This window comes from Muntiacus reevesi, chromosome 1, assembly GCF_963930625.1.
Source record: "Muntiacus reevesi chromosome 1, mMunRee1.1, whole genome shotgun sequence".
Taxonomy (NCBI): Eukaryota; Metazoa; Chordata; class Mammalia; order Artiodactyla; family Cervidae; genus Muntiacus; species Muntiacus reevesi.
Genome location: NC_089249.1, coordinates 26,837,071 through 26,864,517, shown reverse-complemented (window position 1 = coordinate 26,864,517; position 27,447 = coordinate 26,837,071). Strand labels below are relative to the sequence as shown.

The following is a 27,447-nucleotide window of genomic DNA, read 5'->3' as shown; positions in this document are numbered from 1 at the left end:
AACTACTAATCTTCCAGTTAAATTTTAAAATCATTTAACATGTTAAATTTAAAAAGAACACTCGAGATTTTGATACAAATTTCATTAAATTTTTAGATTTATGTGTAGAAAATTGACATTATTCCGTGTATTCAGTTCTGTTCAGTTGCTCAGTCATGTGCGACTCTTTGCGACCCCGAAGACTGCAGCACGCCAGGCCTCCCTGCTCATCACCAACTCCTGGACCTTGCTCAAACTCATGTCCATTGAGTCTGTAATGCCATCCAACCATCTCATCCTCTCTCAACCCCTTCTCCTCCTGCCTTCAACCTTTCCCAGCATCAGGGTCTTTTCCAGTGAGTCAGTTTTTTGCATCAGGTGGCCAACGTATTGGAGTTTCAGCTTCAGCGTCAGTCCTTCCAGTGAATATTCATGACTGATTTCCTTTAGCATTGACTTGTTGGATCTCCTTGCCATCCAAAGGACTCTCAAGAGTCTTCTCCAACACCACAGTTGAAAAGCATCAATTCTTTGGTGCTCAGCTTTCTTCGTAGTTCAACTGTCAGAACCATACATGACTACTGGAAAAACCAAAGCTTTGACTAGACAGACCTTTGTTGTCAAAGCAGTGTCTCTGCTTTTTAATATGCTTTTCTTGGTCATAGCTTTTCTTTCAAGGAGCAAGTGTCTTTTAATTTCAAAGCTGCAGATACCATCTGAAGTGATTTTGGAGCACAGAAAAATAAAGTCTGTCACTGTTTCCACTGTTTCCCCATCTGTTTGCCATGAAGTGATGGGACCAGATGCCATGATCTTAGTTTTCTGAATGTTGAGTTTTATGCCAGCTTTTTCATTCTCCTCTCATTTTCATCAAGAGGCCATTTAGTTCTTTGCTCTGTGCTATAAGGGTGGTGTCATCTGCACATCTGAGGTTATTGATATTTCTCCCAGAAATCTTGATTCCAGCTTGTGCTTCATCCAGCCTGGCATTTTGCATGATGTACTCTGCATATAAATTAAATAGTCAGGGTGACAATATACAGCCTTGATGTACTCTTTTCCTGATTTGGAACCAGTCTGTTCCATGTCCAGTTCTAACTTTTGCTTCTTGACCTCCATACAGATTTCTCAGGAGGCAGATCAGGTGGTCTGGTATCCCCATTTCTGTAAGAACTTTCCACAGTTTGTTGTGATCCACACAGTAAAGGCTTTGGCATAGTCAATAGAGCAGAAATAGGTGTTTTTCTGCAACTCTCTTGCTTTTTCGATGATCCAGCAGATATTGGCAATTTGATCTCTGGTTCCTCTGCCTTTTCTAACTCCAGCTTGAACATCTGCAAGCTCATGGTTCATGTACTGTTGAAACCTGGCTTGGAGAATTTTGGGTATTACTTTTCTAGTGTATAAGATGAGTGCAATTGTGCGGTAGTTTGAACATTCTTTGGTATTCCCTTTCTTTGGCGTTAGAATGAAAACTGACCTTTTCCAGTCCTGTGGTCACTGCTGAGTTTCCCAAATTTTGAAGGTATATTGAGTGCAGCACTTTCACAGCATCATCTTTTATGGTTTGAAATAGCTCAACTGGAATTCCATCCCCTCCACTAGCTTTGTTCATAGTGATGCTTCCTAAGGCCCATTTGATTTCACGTTCCAGGATGTCTGGCTCTAGGAAAGTGATCACACCATCATGGTTATCTGTGTCATAAATTCTGTGATTCCGTGTATTGTTCTTTAGGGGACGTGTTTCTCAGTTTAATCCAGACCTTTAAAATTTCCCTCAGTTGAGTTTTATAGTTTTCTTCTTATAACTCCTGGACATTTACTGGTAAGTTTTTCCTAAACATGTTAAGAGTTTTTGTTTCACAATAAATTTATAATTATACTTGTATTGTGAATTTATACTTTGTAATTCTAAATAACAGATATAGCAATATACTTGTTATTTAGAATCAGATTTCTTATAATCTCATCTTGGCTTTTAATCTTGACAGTTAAAAGCCCTTTAACACCTACTATTGCTATAGATTTTACTCCTGAATTCAGTGCAATAAACTAGAATACATATACTCTCCCAGAAACTGTATCACACCATGAAGGTAGAAATGTAATTTGATTGGGTGAATGAATGAAAGAATAAATGCAAGCATTGTCATGCAGTCTGATGGTATGCTAAGTATGCAAGATCATGAAGGAGGAAAAGCCATTAGAATTGCAACTCAGAAGGTTGACTGGTCTTTGTAGTAGTCAGTGGGGAGGGGATGGATTGTAGAGGGAGGAACATGTGCAAAGTCCTCCAGGTATAAAACAGTATGACTGGTTTGAAAGACAGCTGGTACTAGAGATTCAGTAGTGAGTGTGTCTGGTTTGGATTAAGCACAGGACATGAAAGTTGAAAAATCTGAAAAGGTTGCTATGGTCTGTCAAAAGCTTTTGGTAGTTGTGTGACACTGACATTTTTGGTGTTTTAGAAAGATATCCTTGCAGTTGATAGGTATGAGTTGGAGGAAGATGAGATGCAGTTAGGGAGACCTCCAGTATTCTTGCTTGGGAAATCTCATGGACAGAGGAACCTGGCGGGCCACAGTCCATGGAGTCACAAAAAAGTCAGGTATGATTGAATGACTAGGTATTATTTTGCTAGGTATTAGTTGGGTGCTTTGTATATTAGTGGAAAAAAACCAGCAGCAGCAAATTGCTGATCATGGGACCTCCTTTTTAGTTTATGAAAGAGAGTAATAACTTTACAATAAGCTAAATAGAAGCTTATTTCACTTAGATGAAGAAAACAGAGCAGGATAAGGGAATTGGGAGTCCTAGGGGAGGGAAGAGTAGATCACAATTTTAAGTGAAATGATGAAGGTTTCAGTTAAAACATGACTTTTGAGCAGAGACTTGGAGATGGTGAGAAGTGAAGATTTTAAGTCTAGAGAGAAGACAAATGAAAATACTCTGAAATCGGAACCTACAAGAGCAGTGTGTCTGGAGCAGAATGAATGAGGGAATGTAGGAAATGAAGTCACCTCACAGTGGAGGTGGAGAAAGGGATGGGAAGGGCATAAAAACTGAATTTTATTTTAGGAAAAGATATTTTTATGAAAGTGTTCAATTTTACACTTTAAAAATGTATGAATATCAATGCATTTTGTTGAAAGAGTATGCCACAGTAAGAGGTACTGTAGGCAGTAACAGACTATATTTTCTGCAAAGCAGGCTGTCTGTTGTCATTCCAAAGCATATATATTCTTCTTGGCAAGTAAAGCCTTGTCAGCAGCCAGCTTTCTTCCTTCATCAGAGACTCAGACATGGCTCAGCACACTCTTTATTTCAGCTTTTTTAGTCTAAAATATTTTTGTGGCACTCCAATTTTTTTCCTCCAGTGGATTTCTCCTTTTTTTTTTTTTTCTGTGTCATTGCAAACATATGATCTGCTTTAGAATTAAAATATAAATCTATCTTTATTTCTCTGCAGTTGTGAGATCTGGCTGGGACTTCAAATAGGATTAGTTTTTAAGCAAGATTGAACTTGATGGACCATTTGGCATATTTCTTATATGTCTTTGGTAGATTCTTGCAGCTTTAGTATTTTAATGATTTTTTTAAAACTATTTAAGACAATTTTAAATCTCCACTGTACTCATAGAAAACTTGACAGCTAATTTTTTAAAGAAACTAATGAAGCAGATTTTATTGTATATGAAATTAAAAGGATTCCCTTGTATCATATATTCTTGATAATATGCTTTGACAAATTAGTACTTTGCTAATTTGCATTTTGTAGATTTTTAAACTTCTGTGCCTTTCAGAAGTACCACAAATTTAATTGATGTCTTGCATTGCTATCAGCCTTTCAAAACTACAGGAAAATTAAATCACAGATACTTCCGTCTACCTTACATCATTATCTCGAGAAAGATATCTAGATGATACTTCAACCCAAATTTCCATTTTGGGTATTTTTAGCTTTGGTTGTTTTTTGTAAGCAAAAAAAAAAAAAAAAATACTGTAGATTTATATTTACGTATTTGCAACTCATTTCTTTGCACAAAAGTTTCCTTTTTAAAAAAAATTTGTTTATTTAGTTTTGACTGCAAATTGCTGTATGCAAATTTTCCTCTAGTAATGGTGAGGGGGGCTTCTCTCTAGTTGTGGCATGCAGGCTTGTCACTGTGGTGGCTTCCCTTGTTGTTGTCCATGGGCTCTGGTTACGTAGCAGCACGCCAGTTCAGTAGCTGCGGCTCTCGGGATCTAGAGCACACGCTCAGGAGTTGTGATGCACAGGCTTGCTTGCCCTGCAGCATGTGTAATCTTCCAAGACCAGGGATCAAGCGTGTGTCCCCTGCATGGGCAGATGGATTCATGATCACTGGACAACCAGGGAAGCCCGTCTACAAAAGTTTTGAGTGTCTTGTTTGATTTGAAACATCAAAGTAGATGTTTGAAGAACATCAGAGTCATGTTCTGATGATTCTGAAGAAACTCAGAATCAGGGAATAGATAGAATGGAATATTAAGGCCAAGAGAAAAACAGGGCATATATAATTATTTCTAAACATTTTTTTTTAGCACTGAGCTACAGGTTTTACTCTCAGATGACTAATTTTGCTAAACAGGTCAGCATTGTAACTTGTAAAGAAAAACTTAAGTGAAAGTTTGCATAAACTTTTAGTAGAGTTTGTCGTAATAAGGCCTAAAAATTTGGATGAAGGACTTGTACTTCAAAGCAGTATAGTTGCCGAAAATAAAAAATATAGAGAGATGACAAAACATTTCCCTCTACCCATAATCATGTTCTGTTGTTCATTTTCTTGAAGAGTCATCACAGTTGCGATATACCAATAATACCAAGAATTATTATTTGTTTTTTGTGAAGGTTTTAGATATAAAGTAAATAGAGGTCAATTTTTTAACCTCCTTTAAATTTATAAACAAAGTAGTGAAATTTCATATGTGAATACCAGAAAAATATATTCTTAATTTTCATTTTTAGGCCTCTTAGCTGTTGGCAAATTTTATTGAAAATAGATAATTAAAATAGGAAACTTTCCTTCAGCTGGTAGCTTGATAGCAGAGACAAATGATAGACTTTAGACAATGGAAAAGAGAAATGATGATGTTTGGGCAAAAAATATTGTAATCCATTTACTTTCTACTAAGCTCATAAAATTGGTCTTTTTGAAAATAGAGATGCATTTTCATACCTGGACTCTTCTTATGGTATTGAATGGAAAATAAAGGAGTCTTTCTGAAATAATACTGAAGAAAGAAAATTAAAATGTGACTCAGTTCCCTGTTATGCACATAATGATTCAGTTCAGTGTTGGACTTCAGGGGCCAATAATTTTTATGAGAGTATTACTAAAGCAAGGTGTTTGGGTTGGATTTTAAAACCAGTGTCCTTTGGTTGACTTCCTTTCAGTTTTGTTTTTTATTTTGGAGAACTTGTTTATCGTATTGTGGCATTTATTTTGTTCCCTCTAAATTTTTCCTTTCGTATCCCTAGCACAAATGTGGATGTAGATCTAAATCTAATCCATATGCTAAATAAATTGTTTTTCCGTATGCTGTAAACCCTGTTGTGTATTCCTAAGTGTATTATGTTTTATAGCATTTGAGTTCCTATATGCTTGGCACACTTTTTAATTTTATGGGAGCTCAATCAGTAATTGTGTCCAAATGACAGTTATAGACTCTGTATGTGTGTAAATTATATATGTATATATATATAATGTAAATTATTAGACATTTTAAAGACCATTTTGGCCAATACTGAGATAGTTGCTCACACGATTTAATATCACACTTAATGGGCACTCTGATAGGTGTTGCATACAGATTGGAAGATAGCCAAGGTTGTTGCTTTATGTTGAGCTTATTGCAATCTGCAGGGTTATACATATTTAGCTACTACCACTTCTTAATGCTTCCAAGTGTTGCCTTCTTCTTTTTTTTTTTTTTAAGAAAACAACTTAGTCATGCAAGAAAGCCTTGAGAAGAGAATATTAGTCATCACTACTAAGCATCATAAAATGGACTTTAGCCTCTTCTTTTGATTATGTTTTTAATTTCAGCAATAAAAGCTCATGTTCCCGGATTAGAATTTATTTTTGAGCTTTCAATTACGTATCCAAGTCAAAGTCATCTGTCAGAGCTGTGATCTGGTAGTTTTAAACTTTTAAAAAAATCAGGAAATATTCTGAGGCGGAGAGAATCATTCGTAGATTTCTCCTTTTATTTATTTCACCTTGGTCATATAAAAACTGATGAACTGCAAGCTAAATACCACTTTCTAACCCCAAAGGCATGCTTAAATGCTATCTTAACTCCATGCTTGTGGCTTCTGAGTTGTCAGTAATCTCCAGGATGAATACTGTGGACTGGTTATTTGCTGCCAACACAGCATCCTCCTGACAGAGGTTCATGTGAGGAAAGAAAGTCAGACGGGGGTAAAATTACAGGACAAAAGAGAAGCAAAAGTATTGTATTCTATGAAAATGGTGATGGTGTTGTAGTTTTTGCCACAAGCCCTTTTGGAAAATGATTTTTAAAATACTGTGGAAATGCCACAGATTTTGAAATATAATTTTTTCCCCTTGTTTTGAAGCCTAGGATTTAGGGATGATAGTCATAACAAGTTAGTCTATTTTTGGAAAGATTACTTTGTATGCCACAGTTCTTCACCCTGAGTTAGGAGACAGTTCACTGTTTTTATGCAATTATATTTGCCCTCATCCATTTATTTAATAAGCACAAGAGGTAAAAATAGAATCAAATTTTCATTTTACTAAATCAGAAGTTAAATATTTTTCATTTGTGAAATGCCTTCAAGATCATTGTTAGAAATTGTAACTTTTGAAGTGTGTATCTTTGGGAACGGATATTTTAGGACTTGAAAAAATTTCTTACCAACTACTTTTTTGTTCTAGGAATGGGTTTTTAAGAATTACTAAAATATATAAGAAATGATACCTATTCTTAAAATATAATATTGGCGATTATATATACACATATAAGACAAGTCAATATGTGATAAATTTATAAGATAAGTGTTGAATTTAGTAATTATTTTAGATAAGGGTTGCATTTTTAAGTCCCAGTGCTTCCTTAAAGGATTTATTTCTTTGATAATTAGAAAGCAGTATAATTGAATGTTTTATTAAAATTTGAAAAATATATAGATTTATTGATATCCTTTATTCAGAAAGAATTCAGGGTAGTTAATTATATTTATTAGGAAATTATAAGTACAAGGTGTATAAGTAATATAGATATTCTAAGTAAAATATTATTGACAGAGGTATAGTCACATCAGATAGGATTTATTCTTTCAGTAATTGCCTCCCAGTTGACTCAGTGGTAAAGAATCCGCCTGCCAATGCAGGAGACGCAGGAGATGCGGGTTCGATCCCTGTGTTGGGAAGATCCCTGGAGGAGGAAATAGTAGCCCGCTCCAGTATTCTTGCCTGAAAAATCCTATGGACGGTGGGGCCTGACTGGGTATAGTTCATGGGGTTGCAGAGAGTCAGACAGGACTGAGTGACTGAGTGTGCAAAACACAGTGACAAGACTAATTGGTAAATAAAAATTCCAAATTGTAAGATGATGATACGTAGTCTTGGGTTAAAGTAAATTTGGCACCTGTTGGAGCATTTTAAGAATGACTTTTCTAGTTTTTACAGTTTATATTTTAAGGAAGCAATTAAGAAACTTGGAGTGGATTCAGAAAAGAGCCTTCTTAGTAATTAAATGGAAAATATGACCTGAAAGAATGGTGAACTTTAACTTGAATTTTTCAGAAATTTTCTTTTTATTAATAATGATTTAAAAATACTTACTTTTGTATACATGTGCTTAGTCTCTCAGTTGTGTCTGATTCTTTGCAACCCCATGGAGTACAGCCCGCCATGCTCCTCTGTCCATGGGGATACTTCACGCAAGAATACTGGAGTGGGTGGCCATGCCCTCCTCCAGGGGATCTTCCTAAACCAGGGATCGAACCCAGGGATCGAACGTAGGTCTTCTGCATTGCAGGCGGATTCTTTACCGACTGAGCCACCAGGGAAGCCCAAGAATACTGGAGTGGGTAACCTATCCCTTCTCTAGAGTATCACCTGATCCAGGAATTGAATTGGAGTCTCCTATATTGCAGGTGGATTCTTTACCAGCTGAACTATCAGGGAAGCCGTTACTTTTGTATACCAGTATATTATCTTTCAAAGAAATAGATTCGGAAATTAGGGGAATAGTCTTTGTTCAAACTATTTATCTTGACTTTTCATTTGGAAAATGTGTTCTGTCATTTGTGATAGCTAATAAAGATTAGGAGTATCAATGTTTGATTAGTATATAGTACACCAGTCCAGACCCATGTCTGCCCCTCTCCTCTGACTTTCTAGTGTGTAGCTCTCCTGGTTAGTGGAGAGGAAGTGGAGGAATGCGTAAGCAGAACTAGAACAAATAATTTCACAATTTGTTTGGAAATACAAAAAACCTCGAACAGCCAAAGTAATCTTGAGAAAGAAGAATGGAACTGGAGGAATCAACCTGCCTGACTTCAGACTCTACTACAAAGCCACAGTCATCAAGACAGTATGGTACTGGCACAAAGACAGAAATATAGATCAATGGAACAGAATAGAAAGCCCAGAGATAAATCCACGAACCTATGGACACCTTATCTTTGACAAAGGAGGCAAGGATATACAATGGAAAAAAGACAATCTCTTTAACAAGTGGTGCTGGGAAAACTGGTCAACCACTTGTAAAAGAATGAAACTAGAACACTTCCTAACACCATACACAAAAATAAACTCAAAATGGATTAAAGGTCTAAATGTAAGACCAGAAACTATAAAACTCCTAGAGGAGAACATAGGCAAAACACTCTCCGACATAAATCACAGCACGATCTTCTATGAGCCACCTCCCAGAATATTGGAAATAAAAGCAAAAATAAACAAATGGGACCTAATGAAAATTAAAAGCTTTTGCACAACAAAGGAAACTATAAGTAAGGTGAAAAGACAGCCCTCAGATTGGGAGAAAATAATAGCAAATGAGGAAACAGACAAAGGATTAATCTCAAAAATATACAAGCAACTCCTGAAGCTCAATTCCAGAAAAATAAATGACCCAAGCAAAAAATGGGCCAAAGAACTAAACAGACATTTCTCCAAAGACGACATACAGATGGCTAACAAACACATGAAAAGATGCTCAACATCACTCATATCAGAGAAATGCAAATCAAAACCACAATGAGGTACCATTACACGCCAGTCAGGATGGCTGCTATCCAAAAGTCTACAAGCAATAAATGCTGGAGAGGGTGTGGAGAAAAGGGAACCCTCTTACACTGTTGGTGGGAATGCAAGCTAGTACAGCCACTATGGAAAACAGTGTGGAGATTTCTTAAAAACTGGAAATAGAACTGCCATATGACCCAGCAATACCACTCCTGGGCATACACACTGAGGAATCCAGATCTGAAAGAGACACATGCACCCCCAATGTTCATCGCAGCACTGTTTATAATAGCCAGGACATGGAAGCAACCTAGATGCCCATCAGCAGACAAATGGATAAGGAAGCTGTGGTACATATACACCATGGAATATTACTCAGCCGTTAAAAAGAATTCATTTGAATCAGTTCTAATGAGATGGATGAAACTGGAGCCCATTATACAGAGTGAAGTAAGCCAGAAAGATAAAGAACATTACAGCATACTAACACATATATATGGAATCTAGAAAGATGGTAACGATAACCCTATATGCAAAACAGAAAAAGAGACACAGAAGTACAGAACAGACTTTTGAACTCTGTGGGAGAAGGTGAGGTGGGATGTTTCGAAAGAAGAGCATGTATATTATCTATGGTGAATCAGATCACCAGCCCAGGTGGGATGCATGAGTCAAGTGCTTGGGCCTGGTGGGCTGGGAAGACCCAGAGGAATCGGGTGGAGAGGGAGGTGGGAGGGGGGATCGGGATGGGGAATACATGTAACTCTATGGCTGATTCATATCAATGTATGACAAAACCCACTGAAAAATCAAAATAAAAATAGATAAATAAACAATATATACATGGAAAAAAAATAAAGTAAAATAGATATGCAACAACAACAACAAAAAGAACCTTAATACTTAATTATTGGTGTTGTGAGGCATACATGTTCTTCCTCTGGGTGAGATCTGATTTCACTGACTGATGGTGCTCCTAATAATTTCTTGGTCTCCGCATGTATTATGCATGGTTTTCATTTGGTAGTGCTGAGATTTATCTCAGCGGTAGTATTTGCTGAGGATTTCTTCAGTGTGGCTCCCTGCTGGCTGTGTCAGTTGTCTAGGACAAGGTCATTCTCTTGGTGGTGTGACTTCTCATCTAGTTCAGCAGCTGCTGGTGCAAGTCAAGAGAGTCAAGAGTAAGGAGGACCTTCTAAGATGTTACGAGAGACTGACTTGATTTTGTTACCCAAAGAAAACAGAAAAAATGTGAAAGTGTTAGTTGCTCAGTTGTGTCCAACTTTTTGCAGTCCTGTGGACTATAGCCTGCTGTGGGCTCCTCTGTCCATGGAATTCTCTGGGCAAGAACACTTGAGTGGGTAGCCATTACCTTTTCCAAGGGATCTTCCTGACCCAGAGATTGAACCCAGATCTCCTGCATTGCAGGCAGATTCTTTACTGTCTGATCAGACATGAGTAAACACATTCCTCTGGGAGGGGGAAGAGAAGCTCTTCTCCAGGAATGGTGCCATTTCCGTGGAAATGAAGACTTCTTTCCTTATCCCTTCTTTTTTCCCTTATTGCTTTCTTTGTGTACACCAGCGGTGGTGCTGATGGTGGCAGTGGCATAGGCATTTGGAAGTGGTAAGGGCCAGTTCTGCTACCGTCTAGTTACCTCTGGGAGCAAGAGGGCACATTGTATCTCTCAACTTGAGTTTTGAAGCTTAATTGCAGTTCTGAGATAACAGAAAACGTCCTTATCAACACCCTTTCACAAACTTACTCCTTCCTATTCTTTCTATATGTGTGTATAGTAGAGGGAGCAGTGTTTGTGTGTTGGCATAGTCAGCATGTTTCTTTTTATAATGCTCATGTTCGGGTGGCTTTGTCCAGAAATTGAATTTGCTGTGGTATAAAAATTTGTGGGTAACATCTTGATTCTGTTCCCCTTTTATGTGAGATCAGGTGCCTTTTTTCTGTGCAGAACAGTTTGAAGCCTGTTCACAGTTCTGTCACATGAGGCAGTAGTTTTAAGTCCTAGAGTGTTCAGTTGAAGAGTTGATTAGATTTGTTAGAGTACCTGGGCTCTAACTGCTTCACAGATTTCTATCAGGATGCAGTGTACCTGTTTTTCTTTTCATTTAATACTTTTGAGCTTTTGATCTTTTCCTCACTTGTAGTCAGTAGTTCTGAAGACATTACTTCCATTTACCTCTTATAGCAGCCATGTACTCACCATTCAGAAGCAAAAAGAGTACTGACTCCAGGGAGAAAGCTGTTTAAGATATTGGACAGCTGGAAGCAGAGACACCACTACTATGTCCCTCTCCATGAGCTCCACCTACCTCGTTTGTGGCCTAGATGATGCTGAGTTTGGAGAGTGAAAAAGTTGGCTTAAAGCTTAACATTCAGAAAACTAAGATCATGGCATCTGGTCCCATCACCTCAAGAGAAATAGATGGGAAGACAGTGGAAACAGTGTCAGACTTTATTTTTTGGAGCTCCAAAATCACTGCAGATGGTGACTGCAGCCATGAAATTAAAAGACACTTACTCTTTGGAAGGAAAGTTATGACCAACCTAGATAGCATATTAAAAAGCAGAGACATTACTTTGCCAACAAGGGTCCGTCTGGTCAAGGCTATGGTTTTTCCAGTGGTCATGTATATATGTGAGAGTTGGACTATGAAGAAAGCTGAGTGCCGAAGAATTGATGCTTTAGAACTGTGGTGTTGGAGAAGACTCTTGAGAGTCCCTTGGACTGCAAGGAGACCCAACCAGTCCATCCTGAAGGAGATCAGTCCCGGGTGTTCATTGGAAGGACTGATGCTGAAGCTGAAATTCCAATACTTTGGCCACCTCATGCGAAGAGTTGACTCATTGGAAAAGACCCTGATGATGGGAGGGGTTGGGGGCAGGAGGAGAAGGTAACGACAGAGGGTAAGATGGCTGGATGGCATCACTGACTCGATGGGCTTGAGTTTGAGTAAACTCCGGGAGTTGGTGATGGACAGGGAGGCCTGGCGTGCTGTGATTCATGGGGTCGCAAAGAGTCGGACATGACTGAGTGACTGCACTGAACTGAACTGAGTGCATATAAGCATAATTTTAGATGAAAGCTCATGGATTATTGATGTAAATGCTTCCAGAATGGTTAATATAAGCCTTGAAAATAGGAATTGTAGTCAGATGTTTTCATAGACCTGGTAGGACAGGGTGTATCTTAGCATGGAACTGAAGAGTGAGGGAAGCAGTGTGCTTGAACTTCTCCTCCTGTAAATGGCCATCTCAGTTTGAATAAGTTATCTTTTCTGAGGTTATTGGATCAAGAAATTAAAAGGGGTCTTTTCTTCTGGCCAGTCCATATTCTGCCTGAAAAACTGTGGATAGCCTCTCAACTTGTTTCCCTTAAGAATGTTAGTGAGACGTTTCCAGAATTCCCGAGTGGGGCTTAGGTGATTAGGGGTGGAGCCGTGCCATGGTATGGCCCTCTGTTCCTCCAGAGTTTCTCATGTGCTAATTTTCTAGGTTAAGGTTTACTGTTTGAAAACTAGTCTTGTTATACATTGGAAGAAAAAGATAATGTGCTGTAGTTTGTTCTTCCATACTAAAATTTGTTATTTTTTAAATTTTATTTATTGTTGTTCAGTCGATAAGTTGGGTCTGACTCTCTGCAACCACATGGATTACAGCACGCCAGGCTTCACTGTTCCTCACTATCCCACAGAGTCTGCTCAAACTCATGTCCATTGAATCAGTGATGCCATCCAATCTTCTCTTCCTCTGCCACCCTCTTCTCCTTCTGCCCTCAATCTTTCCCAGTGTCAGGGTCTTTTCCAGTGAATCGGCTCTTTGCATCAAGTGGGCAAAATACTGGAGCTTCAGCTTCAGCATCAGTCGTTCCAGTGAATATTCAGGATTGATTTCCTTTAGGATGGACTGGTTTGATCTCCTTGCTGTCCAAGGGGCTCTCAAGAGTCTTCTACAGTGCCACAGTTTGAAAAATTGAAAGCATCTATTTTTCAGCACTCAATCTTCTTTGTGGTCCAAATCTCACATCCTCACATGACTGCTGGAAAAACCATAGCTTTGACTATATGGACCACTGTCAGCAAAGTGATGTTTCTGCTTTTTAACATGCTGTCTAGGTTTGTCATAGCTTTTCTCCATATATATATCTATTTGGTATAGCTGAATAGCAAGTTACTTCAAAACTCCTACATTAAACCAGTAATCATCTATTATTATTGTTCATGAGCTTTTGGATCAGCTGGTTCTGCTGATGTAGTCCAGATTCAGCTGATTTCTGTCAAACTCTGAGAAATCTGCAGTCAGCTGATGGGTAGGCCTGGGGCAGGCACATCTGGATAGACCTCATTTACATGTGTGGTGGTTGACTGGCTGTTGGCTATGGTGACCAAGTAAATGGGCTGCATATCTCATCATCTAGTAAGCTAGTTTTGTCTTCTTATGGTGGCTGAAAAGAGTTTCAAAAATATCAAGAGGGCAAGTTCCAATATGCAAGCACTTTTTCAGTTTCTGCTTTCATGATGTTTGCTAACACCCGATTGATCCCAGGAGATCTCATGACCATGAGCAGAGTCAGCTTGGGAAGGCCTTACAAATAGCCTGGCTTCCGGTTGAGGTGAGCAGTTGAGACTGTGACTGCCAAAATACACACTTTACATTGTTTATGTTGTCAGACTTACTTCCCATTTATTATTTTTTAATGTTTGAAAAAGGTCTCCCTTTGGTGGTCCCTTTTAAGCTGTTTTTTCAGTACAGGAGAATTTTTACATTTTTTTATCTTTCCTGCTCTGGATTCTTATTCTAATACAGTTGATTCCCATTGTTCAATAAAATAGTTGTGTCCAATAAAGTCATTGAAAACACTGAGTTCTCAAATGCTGAACCACTGCTCTGAAGGGAAATACAGGGTTAGGCTCCTGAAATCCTCTGATCACAATACTTTTATCAACTGAGCTATAGTTAACCTTGTTTTATGTGTGTTTTTATGAAAATCACCATTTAGTAGATATATTGATGTCATGGCCAACTACACTGTAACTTATGCTTGAACGAAGTATATCTAACACAGCTATTTTCTCCATGAGTCACATCACAGCCTTCTTGCTTTTAGAGACACTAGTCAGCACTTCAGCAGCATGCCTGAGGACCATTTGAAAAATGAAATCACCAACAATAGGCACAAAAATGCAAAAAATATGGTAGTGAATAGAATGACCAAGTTATTGGTTTATAGAAGGACAGCTGAATCAAGAAGGCCGAGAGAATTGCCCTATTTGACCTGACCTGGGAATGTGTATGTTGGGTAAGTCAAATTCTTCAATGTTCTTTGTTCATCCTAGGATGTCTCCAGAAGTACCTAGAGTATTGATTTTGGGTTGCAAGTAAATTTTAGTTACTCGTAGCTAAAGACAAGCAAAGAGGAACTACAGAGCTTCTTAAATAAACGTGAAAGAGCAGAGTGAAAAAGCTAGCTTAAAACTCAAGATTCAAGAAATGAAGATCATCGTATCTGGTCCTATCACTTCATGGCAAATAGATGGGGGAATAAATGGAAACAGTGACAGACTTTATTTTCTTGGGCTCCAAAATCACTGTGAATGGTGACTGCAGCTATGAGATTAAAAGATGCTTGCTCCTTGGAAGAAAAGCTATGATAAATATAGATGCGTATTAAAAAGCAGAGACATTACTTTGCCTCCAAATCTGTATAGTCAAAGCTGTTATTTTTCCAATAGTCATGTCTGGATTTGAGAACTGAACCATAAAGAAGGCTAAGTGCCAAAGAATTGATGTCTGTGGCTACTGCGGAGTTTTTCAGATTTGCTGACATATTGATTGCAGCACTTCAACAGCATCATCTTTTAGGATTTGAAATAGCACCGCTTGAATTCTGTCACCTCCACTAACTTTGTAGTAATTCTTCATAAGTCCCATTTGACTTGATACTTCAGAATGTGTGGCTCTAGGTGAGTGACCACACCATCATGGTGATCCAAGTAATTAAGACCTTTTTTTGTATAGTCTGTCTGTTCTTGCAACCTTTTTAAAATCTCTTCTGCCTTTCTTAGGTCCTTAGCATTTCTGTGCTTTACATGCCTATGCTTGCATGAAATATTCCCTTGGTATCTTCAGTTTTCTTGAAGAGATCTCTAGTCTTCCCATACTGTTGTTTTCCTCTACTTCTTTGCGTTGTTCATGGAAGAAGACCTTCTTACTTTTCTTTCCTTTTCTCTGGAACTCTGCATTCAGTTGGATATATCTGTCCTCTACATAGAGGTTCTCCATCTTTGGCTGCAAAGAATATAATCAATCTGATTTCAGTGTGACCATTGGTGATGTTCATGTGTAGAGTCATTTCTTGTGTTGTTGGAAGAGGGTGTTTGCTATGACCAGTGTGTTCTCTTGACAAGCTCTGTTAGCTTTGCCAAGCTTCATTTTGCACTTTAAGGCCAAACTTTGCTTTTACTCCAGGTATCTCTTGACTTCCTACTTATGCTTTCAAATTCCCTGTGATGAAAAGAACATCTTATTTCTTTGATGTTAGTTCTAGAAGGTGTTGTAGATCTTCATAGACCTATTCAACTTTAGCTCTTCAACATCAGTGGTTGGACGTAGACTTAGATTATAGATGTCACATAGATTACTGTGATGTTGAATTGTTTGCCTTGGAAAGGAATCAGTCAAGATCCTTCAGTCATTTTTGAGACTGCACCCAAGTACTACATTTCAGATTCTGTTGACAGTGAGGGCTACTCCATTTCTTCTAAGGGATTCTTGCTCACAGTAGTAGATATAATGGTCATCTGAATTAAATTCGCCCATCCTCGTCCGTTTTAGTTAACTGATTCCTAAGATGTCTATGTTCTCTCTTGCCATCTCCTGTTTGACCATATCCAATTTACCTTGATTCATAGAACCAACATTCCAGGTTCCTATGCAATATTTTCTTTACAGCTTTGGACTTTAATATCAACACCAGACACATCCACAGCTGCACGTCATTTTCGCTTTGGTCCAGCTGTTTCATTCTTTCTGGAGCTATTAGTAATTGCCTTCTATTCGTTCCCAGTAGCATATTGGACTGCCTGGCAGACTCGTCTTCTGGTGTCATATCTTTTTGCCTTTTCATACTGTTCATTATGTTCTTGCAGCAGTAATACTGGAGTGGTTTGCCATTCCCTCTTGGAGCGGACCACCTTTTGTCAGAATTCTTCTCTGTGACCCATTCATCTTGGATTGCCCTACACGGCATGACTCACAGCTTCACTAAGTTATGCAAGCCCCTTCGCCACGACAAGGTTGTGATCCATGAAGGGGTTTAAAAATATAGCTGATGTTTAAGTTTGTTTCAATACCTGTTTTAAGATGGACTTATATACTTGTCTTTTATTTGGAGTTGAAATGGTTTCTGGGAACATTTGTGTATACATGCATGTCTTTTAGTTACAATCTCAAATAGGAGTGTTTCAGTTCAGTTTTGTTCAGTCACTCAGTCGTGTCTGACTCCTTGCGACCCAGTGGACTGCAGCACGCCAGGCTTCCCTGTCCATCACCAACTTCTGGAGCTTGCCTCAAACTCATGTCCATTGAGTCGGTGATGCCATCCAATCATCTCATCCTCTGATGTCCCCTTCTCTTCCTGCTTTCAATCTTTCCTAGCATCAGGGTCTTTTCCAACGAGTCAGTTCTTCATATCAGGTGGCCGAAGTATTGGAGTTTCAGCTTCAGCATCAGTCCTTCCTCAAGTGTTTAAAGGTTTATTTTCTCAGGAATCTAATAGCATAAGGAATATGAGGTACTGAAAGCAGCAGGTAAGTTTTCTTCTGTTCGGAACAGTTGCTTTTCCACATTTAGTGTGGGAGTCAGTTTGTTGGCATATTTCTGTGTTCTTTACTAAGATTGATTGCTTCAAGGAATTTAAAAGATAGGTTTTTGAAGAGGAAAGCAGATTATACTAAAGCGATTTTTAAAATGCACCTAGTAAGAGCTCATCATTTTCTTGGCATTATTAAAAAAAAAAAAGTTAATTTTCTCTAAAGAAACCAGTTTCCTTGGGGCTTCTCCAGTGGCTCAGTGGGAAAAAAATCCACTGGCAACGCAAGAGTCACAAGATATGTGGGTTTGAACCGTGGGTTGGGAGTGTCCCGTGGAGGAGGAAATGGCAACCCATCCCAGTATTCTTGCTTAAAAAATCCCGTGGATAGAGGAGCTTGTCATGCTACAGTCCGTGGGGTCACAGAGAGTTGGATATGACTGCGTGAGCACACAGCGCACACATCCCTGCACACACATCCCTGCACACAGTGTTTCTTTCGCTTGCTGCTTCCGATCTGCTCAAAGCTTAGAACCTGGGTTTCTAACCTTGGTGGAATAGCTTGAAGAAGGATTTGTGGCCACTGTATTAGACTTTGAGGCAGTTCTTCTTTAGGTAGAGCAGAGAAATTCTGGAGCACAAATTTTTGTCAACTATTTATACTTTTTAGCATGCATTGATTTTTTACTTTAAAAGTGCTTTTTTGGTTTGTTCATTTAATAAGGTAAGAAAATTCAGTGATGGACTTTATATACTCTTAGCTTATAGGAAATTTATGTACTTGCAAAAGCAAAAACATTTGTGCCCTAAGTCAAGCAAGCTGATGTAAAAACCTTTCTCTCCAAATGGACAAACAAAATTGACTTATGCCCTAAAATGTGTAATGGTAGAGTGAGTTATGCTATGCCCTCAGTCAGGATATCCCAAGTATCTCTCTTTTATTGTTAACATTTCACTATATTATGTGTAACTCGAATATTTAAAATCCATCCACCCCCTCTCTCACCCTTAACCACACATTACCACTTAATAGAAATCAATTAGTGTATCTGATGATTAACCAGAGAGAGTGATCTATTCAGTGTCCCAGAAACTGTATTAGATAAATAGAGAAGATACAGTATGTTGGATTCCTGGGTGTCTGTTTTCAAGAAATTGTCAGGAGTAATTTTGACTTTCCCATGTATTCTGACTACAACCCAATTTTTATATGAGGTATCTCTTCTGTTCCTGTTTGGTTGTCTATGATATATTAATTACCATGCTAATAAACCCTTGACATACTTTCACTTAATTCCCACTTCCAGATGGTCTGATAGGCATTATTAGTCCCATTTACAGTTAAGAAAGTGATAATAGTAAGTTGCTTAATTTACACTTAAGAAAGTGATAATAGTAAGTTGCTTGTCCAGGGTTCACATTGCTAAGAAAGTGATAATAGTAAGTTGCTTGTCCAGGGTTCACATTGCTAGTAAACTCATTCCCTCAGTTTAAAATTGGATTGACCTGAACATACTAGAATGGTATTGGAGGTGATATTTTGTTGTAATTATTTCCTTAGAGGAGATAAAGAATGTTAGCTTTTATTTTACTCAGAGTTTAATTTTGAACGTATTTTATTTAAATACCTTAACTATTTTGAACAGAACTCTGACATATAGCAAGCATCTCCCTGTCTCTCTTTATTCTTTTTGTTTTTAGAGATTATATTAAATATCTGTTACCATTTGTTTGGTAGAGAGATGGCTTTGTGAGCACTGATTCTTATACTGACATGTTAACTCTTGTTGCTTTCATGGTCTGTAGAGCAGTCAAGACTGTATGTCCCTGCAAGAAAACTGAGAAAAAAAAAAAAATCACATTTTTCCTCTTCATCTCATATATAGCAGAAGTATTTGCCACAAATTTTAATTTTCTCAGAAATGATAACTGTGTTTTATTATCAGAGTGTAGTGTTTGAGCTATCCTGAGGAGTAGATTAAAAAAGCAAACAGCAACTCTTCTTGCTTTTTTCTAATTCCAATCCCCTTTCCTAAAAAAATACATATAAATCATTTTATCTAATTTCTTAGTAATAAGTGGAAAAAATAAACAGGCAATTCCCAATCACCGGGGCCCTCATTCAAAAGAATAGGATACTCCCAGAAGGGAATTAGTTGGAATATTTTATTCTTGTCTAGCTTTGGTTAGCTGTTAGCAGAAATAATTAGTAATTTATGGCAGGACAGGAAGAGAATCTGATTCATAGATACACTATAATCAGAATAATAATCATTGGAAAATTGGGACATATCCATATTATATTGCTCAATGTGATTTTTGAAAGTGTTCCTTAAGTTCTGTTGGAACAAACAAGATTTATACTGTATATTATTACACGTATTGGACATAGTGGGAGTGGTAAGAGTGTGGTGATTTTTGTAGTTGTGTTACATTATTTCTTTTTTTAAAAAATTTATTTAGTTATTTTTTTTTCAGTGGGTTTTGTCATACATTGATATGAATCAGCCATAGAGTTACACGTATTCCCCATCCCAATCCCCCCTCCCACCTCCCTCTCCACCCGATTCCTCTGGGTCCTCCGAGTGCACCAGGCCCGAGCACTTGACTCATGCATCCCACCTGGGCTGGTGATCTGTTTCACCATAGATAATATACATGCTCTTCTTTCGAAACATCCCACCTCACCTTCTCCCACAGAGTTCAAAAGTCTGTTCTGTACTTCTGTGTCTCTTTTTCTGTTTTGCATATAGGGTTATCGTTACCATCTTTCTAAATTCCATATATATGTGTTAGTATACTGTAATGTTCTTTATCTTTCTGGCTTACTTCACTCTGTATAATGGGCTCCAGTTTCATCCATCTCATTAGAACTGATTCAAATGAATTCTTTTTAACGGCTGAGTAATATTCCATGGTGTATATGTACCACAGCTTCCTTATCCATTCGTCTGCTGATGGGCATCTAGGTTGCTTCCATGTCCTGGCTATTATAAACAGTGCTGCGATGAACACTGGGGTGCACGTGTCTCTTTCAGATCTGGTTTCCTCAGTGTGTATGCCCAGAAGTGGTATTGCTGGGTCATATGGCAGTTCTATTTCCAGTTTTTTTAAGAAATCTCCACACTGTTTTCCCTAGTGGCTGTACTAATTTGCATTCCCACCAACAGTGTAAGAGGGTTCCCTTTTCTCCACACCCTCTCCAGCATTTATTGCTTGTAGACTTTTGGATAGCAGCCATCCTGACTGGCGTGTAATGGTACCTCATTGTGGTTTTGATTTGCATTTCTCTGATATGAGTGATGTTGAGCATCTTTTCATGTGTTTGTTAGCCATCTGTATGTCGTCTTTGGAGAAATGTCTGTTTAGTTCTTTGGCCCATTTTTTGCTTGGGTCATTTATTTTTCTGGAATTGAGCTTCAGGAGTTGCTTGTATATTTTTGAGATTAATCCTTTGTCTGTTTCCTCATTTGCTATTATTTTCTCCCAATCTGAGGGCTGTCTTTTCACCTTACTTATAGTTTCCTTTGTTGTGCAAAAGCTTTTAATTTTCATTAGGTCCCATTTGTTTATTTTTGCTTTTATTTCCAATATTCTGGGAGGTGGCTCATAGAAGATCTTGCTGTGATTTATGTCGGAGAGTGTTTTGCCTATGTTCTCCTCTAGGAGTTTTATAGTTTCTGGTCTTACATTTAGATCTTTAATCCATTTTGAGTTTATTTTTGTGTATGGTGTTAGGAAGTGTTCTAGTTTCATTCTTTTACAAGTGGTTGACCAGTTTTCCCAGCACCACTTGTTAAAGAGGTTGTCTTTTTTCCATTGTATATCCTTGCCTCCTTTGTCAAAGATAAGGTGTCCATAGGTTCGTGGATTTATCTCTGGGCTTTCTATTCTGTTCCATTGATCTATATTTCTGTCTTTGTGCCAGTACCATACTGTCTTGATGACTGTGGCTTTGTAGTAGAGTCTGAAGTCAGGCAGGTTGATTCCTCCAGTTCCATTCTTCTTTCTCAAGATTACTTTGGCTGTTCGAGGTTTTTTGTATTTCCAAACAAATTGTGAAATTATTTGTTCTAGTTCTGTGAAAAATACTGTTGGTAGCTTGATAGGGATTGCATTGAATCTATAGATTGCTTTGGGTAGAATAGCCATTTTGCCAATATTGATTCTTCCAGTCCATGAACACCATATGTTTCTCCATCTGTTTGTGTCCTCTTTGATTGCTTTCATCAGTGTTTTATAGTTTTCTATGTATAGGTCTTTTGTTTCTTTAGGTAGATATACTCCTAAGTATTTTATTCTTTTTGTTGCAATGGTGAATGGTATTGTTTCCTTAATTTCTCTTTCTGTTTTTTCATTGTTAGTGTATAGGAATGCAAGGGATTTCTGTGTGTTAATTTTATATCCTGCAACTTTACTATATTCATTGATTAGCTCTAGTAGTTTTCTGGTAGAGTCTTTAAGATTTTCTGTGTAGAGGATCATGTCATCTGCAAACAGCGAGAGTTTCACTTCTTCTTTTCCTATCTGGATTCCTTTTACTTCTTTTTCTGCTCTGATTGCTGTGGCCAAAACTTCCAACACTATGTTGAATAGCAGTGGTGAGAGTGGGCATCCTTGTCTTGTTCCTGATTTCAGAGGAAATGCTTTCAATTTTTCACCATTGAGAGTGATGCTTGCTGTGGGTTTGTCATATATAGCTTTTATTATGTTGAGGTATGTTCCTTCTATTCTTGCTTTCTGGAGAGTTTTAATCATAAATGAGTGTTGAATTTTGTCAAAGGCTTTCTCTGCATCTATTGAGATAATCATATGGTTTTTATCTTCCAATTTGTTAATGTGGTGTAGTACGTTGATTGATTTGCGGATATTAAAGAATCCTTGCATTCCTGGGATAAAGCCCACTTGGTCATGGTGTATGATTTTTTTAATATGTTGTTGGATTCTGTTTGCTAGAATTTTGTTAAGGATTTTTGCATCTATGCTCATCAGTGATATTGGCCTGTAGTTTTCTTTTTTTGTGGCATCTTTGTCTGGTTTTGGAATTAGGGTGATGGTGGCATCATAGAATGAGTTTGGAAGTTTACCTTCTTCTGCAATTTTCTGGAAGAGTTTGAGTAAGATAGGTGTTAGCTCTTCTCTAAGTTTTTGGTAGAATTCAGCTGTGAAGCCATCTGGTCCTGGGCTTTTGTTTGCTGGAAGATTTTTGATTACAGCTTCGATTTCCTTGCTTGTGATGGTTCTGTTAAGAAATCTTTTATTTCTTCCTGGTTCAGTTTTGGAAAGTTATCCTTTCTAAGAATTTGTCCATTTCTTCCAAGTTGTCCATTTTATTGTCATAGAGCTGCTGGTAGTAGTCTCTTATGATCCTTTGTATTTCAGTGTTGTCTATTGTGATCTCTCCATTTTCATTTGTAATTGTGTTAATTTAGTTCTTCTGTCTTTGTTTCTTAATGAGTCTTGCTAATGGTTTGTCAATTTTGTTTATTTTTTCAAAAAACCAGCTTTTAACTTTGTTGATTCTTGCTATGGTCTCTTTAGTTTCTTTTGCATTTATTTCTGCCCTAATTTTTAAGATTTCTTTCCTTTTGCTAACCCTGGGGTTCTTCATTTCTTCCTTCTCTAATTGCTTTAGGTGTAGAGTTAGGTTATTTCTTTGACTTTTTTCCTGTTTCTTGATGTAAGCCTGTAATGCTATGAACCTTCCCCTTAGCACTGCTTTTAAGTGTCCCATAGGTTTTGGGTTGTTGTGTTTTCATTTTCATTCATTTCTATACATATTTTGATTTCTTTTTTGATTTGTTCTATGATTTGTTGGTTATTCAGAAGTGTGTTATTTAGCCTCGATACGTTTGAATTTTTAACAATTTTTTTCCTGTAATTGAGATCTGATCTTACTGCACTGTGGTCAGAAAAGATGACTGGAATGATTTCAATTTTTTTGAATTTTCCAAGACCAGATTTATGGCCCAGGATGTGATCTATTCTGGAGAAGGTTCCGTGTGCACTTGAGAAAAAGGTGAAGTTGATTGTTTTGGGGTGAAATGTCCTATAGATATCAATTAGGTCTAGCTGGTCCATTGTGTCATTTAAGGTTTGTGTTTCCTTGTTAATTTTCTGTTTAGTTGATCTATCCATAGTTGTGAGTGGGGTATTAAAGTCTCGCACTGTCATTGTGTTGCTATTAATTTCCTCTTTCATACTTCTTAGCATTTGCCGTACATATTGCAGTGCTCCTATGTTCGGTGCATATGTATTTATAATTGTTATATCTTCTTCTTGGATTGATCCTTTGATCATTATGTAGTGTTCTTCTTTGTCTCTTTTCACATCCTTTATTTGAAAGTCAATTTTATCTGATTTGAGTATTGCGACTCCTGCTTTCTTTTGTTCTCCGTTTGCGTGAAATATTTTTTCTAGCCCTTCACTTTTAATCTGTATGTGTCTCTTGTTTTGAGGTGGGTCTCTTGTATACAGCATATATAGGGGTCTTGTTTTTGTATCCATTCAGCCAATCTTTGTCTTTTGGTTGGGGCATTCAACCCATTTACATTTAAGGTAATTATTGATAGATGTGGTCCCATTGCTATTTACTTTGTTGTTTTGGGTTCACGTTTATACAACCTTTCTGCATTTCCTGTCTAGAGAAGATCCTTTAGCATTTGTTGAAGAGCTCGTTTGGTGGTGCTGAATTCTCTCAGTGTTTGCTTGTCTGTAAAGCTTTTGAATTCTCCTTCATATCTGAATGAGATCCTTGCTGGGTACAATAATCTAGGTTCTAGGTTATTCTCTTTCATTACTTTCAGTATGTCCTGCCATTCCCTTCTGACCTGGAGGGTTTCTGTTGATAGGTCAGCTGTTATCCTTTATAGGAATCCCTTTGTGTGTTATTTGTTGTTTCTCCCTTGCTGCTTTTAGTTTTATCTCTTAAAGAAAACTTGTAAAGGGCTTAATAATTCAACTTCAGAGTTTTGTTTTAGGCTAAAATTTGGCAGAGTTAGGCTTAGTTCATTGGTGACTAATTTATTTTCTAAAATTTGAAGAGTTTTGTTCAAATCCTAGTGAATTGTTATTTCTAGCGTGTGTGATATATTTTTTTCCTAGAAAATTAGGACACATTTTGGAAATGATTACAAACATAAAAGTAGAGAAAAGAATAGGAAGATCTGTCATTTCTTATGCTTTTGTGGCTACATTGTTGAATCACCTTAAAGAAGAAGAAGATGAAAAATAGTCCTTGCCAGAATGCCCTGTGTGAAAATTTTTTTTCTAAAGTAAAATTTGGTAACTATTCTAACTTTGGATATTTGTATGGATGCCTACATGTAATTTTCCATCTTTTTAAAACAGTTGCTACTAACTGAAGAAGATATTTTCCATTTTTCAACATATTTATTCAAATTAATTCCTTCTGTAAGAAGCTCTTTGCCTTAATAGTGCTATGTTTTATCTGGATGATATGCAGAGTACTTTCCCAGCATCATATTTGGTTCAAGTTACTGAGTACTTGTTAAAGCCCCGCTGTCAAGTAGGTTTTCCAGGCCCGTTGTCACCAATTTGAAATGCTTAGTTTTACCAAGTTTTCTTTCAATTTATGGCACAGTTTTGAAGGTAATCATTGTTCCTTGGAGATAAGTGTCTTTCATGCCAAGAATTATAAAATTATACTACTTCCATCGAACAACATCATGCATTTGATATGTTTTTCTTTTTAATGATATTCTGAATGTGTCAAATGCAAACTATTTGTATGCCATTATCCATCTAACATAGCTTACACATTTCTCATACTCCTATAAATTCTTTGCAAATATTACTGCATAATATTATGCATTGAAATGAACCATAATTTTCAGAATCTTCTCTTTTTGTTGTTGTACATATTGATTATTATTATTTAAAAATATGTTTAGTCTTTTAAAATCATTTGTCTCCCCAAATTTTTATGTAGACAAACCTATCTTGATTTATGATTTGCTTTTTAATGTAATTTGTTAGAAGTGGAAATGACATGTCTGACTCTTGGTGTCCCCATGGACTATAGAGTCCGTGGAATTCTCTAGGCCAGAATACTGGAGTGGGTAGCCTTTCCCTTCTCCAGGGGATCTTACTAACCCAGGGGTCTAACATAGGTCTCCCCCATTGTAGGTGGATTCTTTTCCAGCTGAGCCACAAAGGAAGCCCAAGAATACTGGAGTGAGTAGCCTATCCCTTCTCTAGCACATCTTCTCGACCCAGGAATCAAACTGGGGTTTCCTACATTGCAGGCAGATTCTTTGCCAACTGAGCTATCAGGGAAGCCCATCTTGATTTATGATTTTCCTTTTAATGTAAATTGTCAGAAGAGGAATTACTGGATCACAGGGTGAAAATACTAACATTAAGTTAGTTTCATGAAAGGTTGAACCAAGTTATGTTGCCCATGCTTGTTTTATAAAAGAAAGTGAAGTTGCTCAGTCATTTCTGACTCTTTGTGACCACATGGACTGTAGCCTACCAGGCTTCTCCATCCATGGGATTTTCCAGGCAAGAGTACTGGAGTGGGTTGCATTTCCTTCTCCAGGGAATCTTCCCGACCCAGGGATCGAACCTGGGTCTCCTGCATTACAGGCAGGCACTTTACCCTCTGAGCTACCAGGGAAGCCCTGTGGTTGTCTCATACTTGCCTTATAATATAGATTACTTTAAGGAGAGTTTCGTAATTTCAAACCCAAAAAATGGTATCACCTTTAAATTTACTTTTTTTGAAGTTATATTTTGTGTTGGACTTAAAAATATTTCCATCAGATATTTCTTTTTTTCCTTAGGAAGTATCTATCCCATATTGTGAACATTTTCCTTTTATGATTGCAATATTTCTTCTTTTTGGCTGTGGCATGCAGGGTCTTAGTTCCCCAACCAAGGATCGAACCCACACCCCCTTAAGTGGAAGTATGGAGTCTTAACCGCTGGACCCCCAGGGGAAGTCACTGCAATACTTCTTATATACTTTATAGATACTTTTTCTGTTGTGGGTATTAAATATTTTTCTTGAGTGTGAATATTTTTCCTAGAATAATCATTTAATTCTGATGGTTAATAAATAGTGAGCAGCAACTTCCAGACATCATTACAGACAAAATCCTGAACAAGAGTCCAACTTTTAATGAGGTATAGACAGTGTATAAACAGATAAATCTGTAATTTGTCATGCCATGATAAGTACTATAAAAGAAATAACAGAATAAAGCATCTGGAAAGTGTTAGGATATGATAAGGTGGTAGTGGAAAGCCTGTCTTGACAAGAGAACTTTTGGAAAGACAGATATAGGTAGGCTTTCTGGACCCTGGGTATGTGTGAGAGAAGTGGGTCAGACAGAGGAAACACATGAAAGAGGTAAAGTTGTATTTGATATATTTTAGAAAGAGCAAGGAGGTTTGGTTTCTGAGAGTGTTGTACGTCCATCTGCTTTCCATCTTTTGTCTTCTCAACTCTTTGACTGTTTGCTTTTTAGTTTTGTATTATTACAGGCACCAAAAAACAAAAAAGAGGAAAAGAAAATAAGAAGGCTAAAAATCTTTTCAGGTATTTTTGTTGCATTTGGAGTGGCAGAAGTCATAAATATTGATGTATAATCTGCCATTTCATTTAAAAATCCGCTGTTGTTGTTATGATGATTTAAACATATATTAAATTGTCAATGTTCTAAAATAGTAATTATTATTTTAAACAATTCAGCTCAGTTCAGTTGCTCAGTTGTGTCTGACCCCCTGCAACCCCATGGAGTGCAGCATACCAGGCCTCCCTGTCCATTGCCAACTCCTGGAGTTTACTCAAACTCATGTCCATTGAGTTGGTGGTGCCATTCAAAAATCTCATACTCTGTCATCCACTTCTCCTCCTGCCTTCAATCTTTCCCAGCATCAGAGTCTTTTCAAATGAGTCAGTGCTTTGCATTAGGTGGACAGGGTATTGGAGTTTCAGCTTCAGCATCAGTCCTTCCAATGAATATTCAGGACTGATTTCCTTTAGGATGGACTGGTTCGATCTCCTTGCAGTCCAAGGAACTCTCAAGAGTCTCTCCAACACCACAGTTCAAAAGCATCAGTTCTTTGATGCTCAGCTTTTTTTAATAGTCCAACTCTCATGTCCATACATGACTACTGGGAAAACCATAGCTTTGACTAGACGGACTTTTGTTGGCAAAGTAATGTCTCTGCTTTTTAATATGCTGTCTAGGTTGGTCATAACTTTTCTTCCAAGGAGCAAGGATCTTTTAATTTCATGGCTGTAGTCACCACCTACAGTGATTTGGAGCCCAAAGAAATAAAGTCTGTCAATGTTTCCACGTTTCCCCATCTATTTCCCATGAAGTGATGGGACCCGGATGCCATGATCTTACTTTTCTGAATGTTGAGTTT

General features: G+C 37.6%; 1 protein-coding gene and 1 non-coding gene across 5 annotated transcripts in view; one reads left to right on the top strand and one right to left on the bottom strand.

The window, feature by feature from the left end:
• CCDC91 (coiled-coil domain containing 91) overlaps positions 1–27,447 on the top strand; it is a 372,640-nt gene that overhangs the window by 150,065 nt on the left and 195,128 nt on the right. For 2 of the 4 annotated variants that reach the window (XM_065939910.1, XM_065939923.1), the window contains exon 7: positions 25,195–25,242. The exons of the other annotated variants lie outside the window; for them this stretch is intronic. In XM_065939910.1, coding sequence (XP_065795982.1) covers positions 25,195–25,242 — 48 coding nt within the window. The remainder of the gene's footprint in view (positions 1–25,194; positions 25,243–27,447) is intronic. 4 annotated transcript variants of the gene reach the window in all.
• On the bottom strand, positions 25,616–25,687 carry TRNAY-GUA (transfer RNA tyrosine (anticodon GUA)). The gene has a single exon. It is a non-coding gene; the product is annotated as a tRNA-Tyr (tRNA).